At 44.3% G+C, this 7,994-nt stretch overlaps 1 protein-coding gene across 1 annotated transcript in view; it reads left to right on the top strand.

Moving 5' to 3' along the window:
- The first annotated feature begins 401 nt into the window (after positions 1 to 401).
- Positions 402 to 7,994, top strand: part of Bpifc (BPI fold containing family C) — a 41,643-nt gene continuing 34,050 nt past the window's right edge. The window contains exons 1-2 of the mRNA XM_036170066.1: positions 402 to 525; positions 5,608 to 5,728. Of these exons, the coding sequence (XP_036025959.1) occupies positions 402 to 525; positions 5,608 to 5,728 (245 nt within the window). The remainder of the gene's footprint in view (positions 526 to 5,607; positions 5,729 to 7,994) is intronic.

Here is a 7,994-nt window from a genome sequence, read left to right as displayed (position 1 = left end):
GGCTACATGACTTATCTGTTCTAAAATGTATTTGCTCCACACCTTACCCCACCCAAGATCCTTCTCAGGGTATACCCCTATCAAGGCTACTTTATTACATTGTGTTATAAACATGCACATGTGTTCATACACGCATGCAGCTCACCCACTGGTCTGTGGGAAACAGAGATGAGAAGACATATGCAGGTCATATCTACATCTACAACATATTTTTGCTAAATTCAATACGGGATCCCTGGATGGGTACATAGGTTGGTCAACGAATGGGTAAAGGCATGGATGGATGGATAACACTGGAGAAATTTAGCAATGATAATAAGAAAGCCTGGAAACACTGGGTGGAACTGACAGAAGAGGAAGTAAAAAGAAATAAAGGAACTCTAAATGTTGATTCACCACAGATGCAAACAAAGCAGGTCCCAGTCCTGTGGGCATGCGTCCTCCTGTGGAATCTCTACATCTCCTCCTCCCAGACCATGTACCCTGGAATCAAGGCAAGGATCACCCAGCGTGCACTAGACTATGGTGAGTTGGATACATTCAGAAGTCAGGCTATAAATGCCCTAGATGTGGCCTGTGTTCCAAATCAGCAGTTTGTGAATTGGGTCTGAGCTAAAATCTTAGTGGGGTTACCTAACCCCTTATGAAGATGTACCCAACACCTGGGAAGAAGGTGTTACCCACAAAATAGACATCCTGATGGGAGGCATGTTCAAGTATACAGATATTCTCTCTCTCTCTTCTCCCCACCCCAACCACATATATCAGGGCTCTAAATAATTCATTAGAAAGAGTATGGTGGCCTATGCCTTTAATCCCAGCATTCCAGACATAGAGGAAGGAGAATCTCTGTGACTTTGAGGACAGCCTGGTCCACATAGCACCTTCTAGGCCAACCTGAGATATATAGGGAGACTCTGTCTCAAAGGGAGGAAACCTAGAATCTTCTAAATCAGACAAAATTCATTGTGGACCAGTGTGCTTTATTCTTCAGGGGCTCCACCACATTTATCAGATGTTCAAAGGATCTTAGACTGAGAGACCAGTCACTACTTTTAGAGGATCTTTGCAAGGCTAGAAACATAAAAACATTAGAATATGATTTTATCGAGCTCACCTAAGGTCAGGCGCAGAGGACCTTGGCTGCAAAATCAAAATATATGCTGGGCTGTGATGGCTCGTGCCTGTAATCCCAGCACTTAGAGGCAGAGGCAGGTGGATCTCTTGAGTTTGAGTCCAGCCTGGTCTACAGAGTGAGTTCTGGGACAGGCAGAGCTATACAGTGAAACCCTGTCCCCCCAAAAAAAATTCAAAATATAGGGGCCTGTTTTTCTCCTGTTGTATTTTTCCTCAGATTAGCTGAGTATAGATCACCAGATCTCTGCCAATTCTTGTTAACAAGACCAGCCAATCCAAGCACTAGTAGTCTAACCAAGAAACCCCTAAATCTAACCAAGATTGACTCTCATATTATATTAGAAAAGAAATAAATGAAATAAAGGGAGGGAGAGGAAAGGAAGGGAGAGATGAGCTGATTTGGGCAACTCTTTCTCTTTTCCCCTGTAGCTCATGGGGCACAAAGAGTCTAAAATTAACCCATTACATATAACTGCTATGTGGATATTATTGTATATAAACAGGCACTAGGGATATGCGTGCATATTCATGTGAATATCTAGCTCCTATAGTGATATGTCTGTGTGTTTAGAAAGTGTATGTCAGAAATAGGTAACTTGTAGAAGTATTAAAGTGGTTTTTCCACCTTGTAAGTCCTAGCACTTAACAGATCTGTGGTCCACCTGCATAGCGTAGGTATCAGTTCTACCCTTTTGCTCAGTGCATGGCCTTGGGCAAGAAGGTTGTCTCATCTGAAGAAGTAGTGATGAGCAGTTGGTCCCTACGTCTTAACTGGTAGGGGGACCAAATGAACTCACCTGTGGAAATGCAGGAAGGAACCGTGGAGATGAGAAGGCACTGGAGTCAGAATCATCTCAGCATCTACCATGCCAGGCTCTGAATGTGCTTCACGGGCCTTGTGTAGAAAGGGACCCTGCAATGTCAGCGGGCTCGTGACAACAGAAGGCTAAGGCAAGGCACAAATTCAGATCTAGTTTTAGTTAGCTTCCCATCACCATGACAAAACACCTGAATAAAACAACTTAAGGAAAGAGAAAGGTATGTTTGGCCCACAATTCCATAAACTACAGCCCTTAGTCCTGCTGCCTGATTGTTAATTCCGGGCCTGGATGAGGCAGAGCGTCCTGGCAGGGACTGTGCAGGTTAAAGCAAAGCTGCTCATCTTATGACTGTTGAGAAGCAGGAAGAGAGGATTGGCTCCAGACAACACACCCCTTCAAGGGCATCTCCTTGACGACTTACTCCCTCCACCTAGACCCCACCTCCTTAAATTCTCACCACTTCCCAATAACCCATTAAGAGAGGATTGGCTCCAGACAACACACCCCTTCAAGGACATCTCCTTGACGACTTACTCCCTCCACCTAGACCCCAACTCCTTAAATTCTCACCACTTCCCAATAACCCATTAAGCTATGACTTCATCAATGGATTAACCCTTCAGTGGAGTTAAAGGCCTCATCATCCAGTCGACTCTCATTGCCCCACCCTCTAAACACTACTGCACTGGGGCCGCGCATTCACCATGGGAGTGTTGAATAAATAGTTTTCTCTTTTTTCTTTTTTATGTACATTTTTGTATTTTATTTTTTTAGTACTGGAATTGGAACCCAGGGCCTCATACATGCAATGCAAGCATTCTACCAACTGATCTGTATCTCTAGCCCCTGAATACACTTTTTTTAATGTTTTATTAGCATATGTTAACTATATGCAATCAATATGAAGTCTCATGTTTCATTGTGACATTTTCATATACAATGCAATGTATTTGACTGTATTCACCCCTTGTTACCCTTCCTTCTTGCTCTCCTACTACCATTAATCCCTGCCTCTTCCTCCCTAGCCCCCGTGTGTGTGTGTGTGTGTGTGTGTGTGTGTGTGTGTGTGTGTGTACCAATTAGAGTTAGTCACAGAAGCATAGGCATCTTGTCAGCAACTACACCACAGATGGAAGTGTCTCCCCTCCCCCATCAGTTATTAACTGCATCAATCCTCAGGGAGGATGGTGCCCTCTGAGCCCTCCCACTTCCATTACAGGGTGTCAACAGGCACATATCTTCTGTAGGCAATCACAGCTGCCATGAGTTACTTCACACCCAGAAGTCAGAGCTCCACACCACATCTGGGCCTCTTCTATTCTTCCCCTTCTTTTGTGATGTTCCCTGAGCATTGGAGGGAGGTGATACAGATATCTCATTTATGGCTGGGCATTCAACAGTCTCTTATTCTCGGTACTTTGACTAGTTATGAGTCTGAAGTCAACTCTTACCATTTTAAAGAGAAGAGTTTCTGACCAAGGCTAACAGCAGTACTAATCCATGTGAATAAACACAGCCGTTTAGAAGGTCATTTCATGGGCATGTCTCTTCCATTTAGCAAAACAACTTTCCCAGCTGTGGGGTTTTGATCAGGTTCACAGTATGACATGTGAACCTCCCCTTGTAAACCAAGTAGGAAATCCAGTCAGAAAGGGGTTAGTTACCCCAGAACAGAGTAGCTACTATTGCACCAGTGGGCTCATCCTACCTGATCAATTGGTATTGTTTCACACAGCATTCACAGTTGAGTATGACTGTTGAAAATTCACCCTTGCAGCCCTCTGGCACTAGCCAACAGGGAGGAAGCTTCTAGCCAAGTTATAGCTTGGTTTCTCTATGTCCTAACCAGGGCATGCAGTGTCTTCAGCAATAGAGTCTCACTATCTAGTTCTGTGAGCACTTAAGAGCAGTAACAAAGTTGGGGACCTCCCCAACCAAAAATGGAGAAATATTTCCAAACAGGTAAGCTCTGCCTCACCCTGCAATGTATTGTCATATTTCTGTTCCTTGTGCCTCAAATCCCTGCCTGATGACATCCACTGGCTGTGGCGCCCTGACTCACTCTGAGCCTAGGCTGCCTCATGTGTGAAGTGGGGGCAAGGCCTATGTCATTAAACTGTTTTGAGACCTGAAGGAGAGAACCTAGGCAGAGTGGACAGTCTTGACACATAAGGCACTCCATACAGACTAACTATTACTGGTTTAGCCTCACCAACTATACACCTCCATATGTTTATAGAATATGATTTGCTGTGCTCATTATTAGTAGTATCTGCAGGGTGTATCCAAAAGGAGATAGCCATAGTGGTACCCACCTCTCGGCCGTGGTAGGAAATTAGTGAATTGACCTGTCTGAAGCCCTGGGGACAGGACCTGGTGAAACGAAATGCCTAGCAAATATTAGTGACTGTCCTTCTCACATGTGTGAACAGATCCCTTCCTGGTCACTATCATTCCCATGTCACAAATGAGGGAAGGGAGTGAGTGACACAGAGGCTGAGTCACACAACTGAGTGAGTGACAGTGCCGGGCTCAAGCCTAAGCTCAATACTACCTTTATCTTCACTTCCTTCATACTCTGTCTCCATGACAACAGCATCCACATCATTTTATAGACTATGGTCTGCTCCTCCTCTCCTGTGGGGATAGAACAACTGGAATGAACTTGAACACAAAGTAAAGGAGAAAGGCAGAGTTGCATTCATTTACTTTAAGTTTTTATTACATTTATTATTTAGTGCGTGCATGCGCACACATGCGACACACACACACATACATGTTGGTCTATGTGCTCTAATGCACATTAGAAGGCCAGAGGACAACTTGTTCACTCCTTCTACTGTGTGGATTCTGGGGATCAAACTCATATCAACAGCTTGGCAGCAAGCCTCTCTACCTGCTGAGCCATTTAGCCAGCCCTGGAAGTTACTTTTACCAACATCTCCCCACACATACCACAAGCTCAGAGAAATGTGTCCTGGGATGCTTCCATACAAAGAAATTAGCGGGTTAATCCTGAACAAATCAGAAGCAGTCATTAGTCATTTCCTCTAAGTTTGGGGATCCTTTGGAAAATCTGACTCCTTTCCACTGGAAAATGAAACGCAGTAAGCACACATCCACTCACTGTCTTTTAATAGAATTTCAGTGGTTCCGTAGGTCCCTCAGCCTTGTGAACCCTTCCCTAAAACATCTGAGTTCAAATAATCTGGAAAGACAGAAAAATGAAAACAGCTTTGTGAAATTGGCCGTAAGCTTGATTCTGGAGCCAAACTGCTAAGAATTTGGCTCATAGATCTCCAGAACCCATACTTTCTTAGGCAAAAATTAATCTTGTGCACATCTGCAGGACATGCCTGGCGACAGCTGTAGCATCCTTTGAGGAATAGCTTTCATTGTTTCCATGACAACCCTGGCCACACAATGAAAATTCCTCCTCACGTTAGCCCTGTGCTCTCAGGAAAGTTCCTCCACCTCTCCAAGGACTAGAGTTTCCTTAGGTGAAGCAGAGAAACAATACCCCCTTTGTAGGGGTGCTGTTTTCTTACCTAGCATCAGGTCTTACTCAATGCTTGCATCTGTAGGGTTAGAGCTATTACATCACTGTCATCGTCCTTGTGTAAGCGGACACTTCCTGCTTCCCTCACAGGTGTTCAAGTTGGGATGAAGGTGATGGAGGACATGGCAAAGGAAATTGTCATCCCAGATCTGAAAGGTTCTGAGTCTCTCGAGTTTCTGAAGATTGACTACGTGAAGTACAACTTTTCAAAGTAAGAGAGGAGAGTGTCTTTCTTACATCACAAGGGGCTTAAAACCAGTGGAGAAATCTATGATCCTGCTTCACCATCTAAGTTCTGACTTCTAGTCCCAAGTTTGCCTCATGATAGCCACTCTGGTTCCGATGATCCAGTGTACATTCCATGTAGCTGGATGGGGAAAGACACTGGGAAATCCTCTTAGAAACTTGGTGAATTTTCTCATTTAGTTTTGTCTGAGGCTCTAACCTAACCACATTCTGTCTACACAATGGACAGAGCTTAGTCACACGTTCAGGGATGTTTAGAGAAGGGGAAATGGGGATTCAGATGGCAACTGGGATCCAGGAAGATCCCCAAAGGAAGGGGAGGATATGTGTGCCAAACTGGAGATCAATCTTAAAGGGCAGAGGAGAACCTGCTTTCCTAAGGAGTCATTGTGATTCATCATTTGCCCCAATGCTTTTTCAGTTACCTATTGCTTTAGTCCTTTGCAGTTATAATCTCGCTGATTATAACAACCGTTGCAAAGGAGATGGCACAGAGAAAGTCCCTTGCAAATCTCCTCACCTTCAGAAAGCCAGCTTTTCAACATGTGTTTATTGAACAGCTAGCTACCTCACACAGGACTTCATTCTAGACACAGAGCGACTGGCATTACATATATATTTGCAAAGACAACCATTTAGCTACGATGATAATGACACAACAGAGAAGTACAGGGAGAGATATATAATAACAAATGTTAGCGAAGATGAGGGGAAACTGGCATTCTTGTGTTGCTGGCATAAGTAGTTAGATCAATATAATTTTAATCCTGTGCTGTCCAAACCACAGACACTGATCATTCATAGCTACTGAGCACTTAAAATGTGACTTATGTACCAGAGAAACTACATTTTTATTTACTTAATTTTACTTCACTTTAAATAAAAAAGCTGACTCTTAGCCAACCATAGTGGTGCATGCTTATAATTCCAGGACTATATAAACCAGGTGTGGTGGCACACACCTGTACTTCTAGCACTTGGGAGGTGGAGGCAAGAAGATCAGGAGTTCAAGATCACCTTAGCCAGGTGTCAAATTCAAGGGCAAAATGATACACAAAAGACCAACAAATAAATGTATAGACAGGCTCAGCAATACTGATTGTCTGGGAGAACACATATCAGTGCACACTGAGGATGAATTTTCCCACCTCAGTTAGCCGAGGCTAGAGACTTTCTAAGAGACTTGCCCAGGGGTTTTCGTCCCAGCTGAAACTAGATCATATCAAATTGAAAACCAACATTAACCTTCAGAGTATACATAGTTTTTGACCCAGTAATTCCCCTTCTCAGTATCCTCCCTGGGAAAGTATAGTCCACAAGTAATGTGTACAAGGATGTTCCCTGTGACGTTGTTTATATCATGGAAACAGCCTAGAGAAGAATTTTGGTGTGTTCTGTAGCAGCTATAAATAGGCTAGCAAGGCGTGGGAGCTCACACCTTTAATCCCAGCATTCAGAAGGCTGAATCAGGCCTACACAGTTCCAGGACAGCCATAGCTGCATAGAGAGACCCTGGCTTGGGGAGTGGACAGAGGAATGGGTTAAACCAAGAGGTGTCACATGAACATATCGCTAAAGCACTGCTGTTCTGAATCCGTGCTATTCTCTTCTCACAGTGGGACTCAGGGTGTATGGTAGACAGGCAGGAGACAGTGAACAGGAAGAGAAACAGCAGCCTCATTCATCAGCTAGCACATGTATATTCTAGACTCCCCAGTCTCAGTTCAGAGCAGCGCCTGTCTCCTGAGCAGCAATTAGGTGAGGATGACCTCATTTCCACATCATCTTCCCACCCTCCCTGTGGGTAGTACTTCTTTTTAAACCATTGACTGAAAGAGGGGAATCGCCTTGCTCAAGGTTGTATAACTAGTACCAACCTTGACTCCAGGGCAAGTGCTCATCTTACAATACATGGAGTAGCACGACCCAGTGATTAGGAGTCTGAAGTCAGATTGCAGAGGATTCCATATCTGGTTCTACCACTGACATATGACTTCACAGGCTTTTCTTTTCTTCTCATCTCTGAGCTGGAGCTTGTACATACTCCAGAGTCCTACAGGGATCCTGGAAAGGCCAAGGTGAGCTGTGATGTCAAGTGGTTTCCAAGAGACCGGGCAGTTGGGAATCACCCTAATCCCAATACTTTGTCACTGTGCATGTAGTCTCTATCTATCTCCGTGGATTACAGGCAAGGCCGCTGCTTCACAGGCTCCTGGGACAACCTGTTTGAC

Source organism: Onychomys torridus, chromosome 20, assembly GCF_903995425.1.
Source record: "Onychomys torridus chromosome 20, mOncTor1.1, whole genome shotgun sequence".
Taxonomy (NCBI): domain Eukaryota; kingdom Metazoa; phylum Chordata; class Mammalia; order Rodentia; family Cricetidae; genus Onychomys; species Onychomys torridus.
Note: the sequence above shows the minus strand (reverse complement) of the source record. Positions and strands in the feature narration are given on the sequence as shown.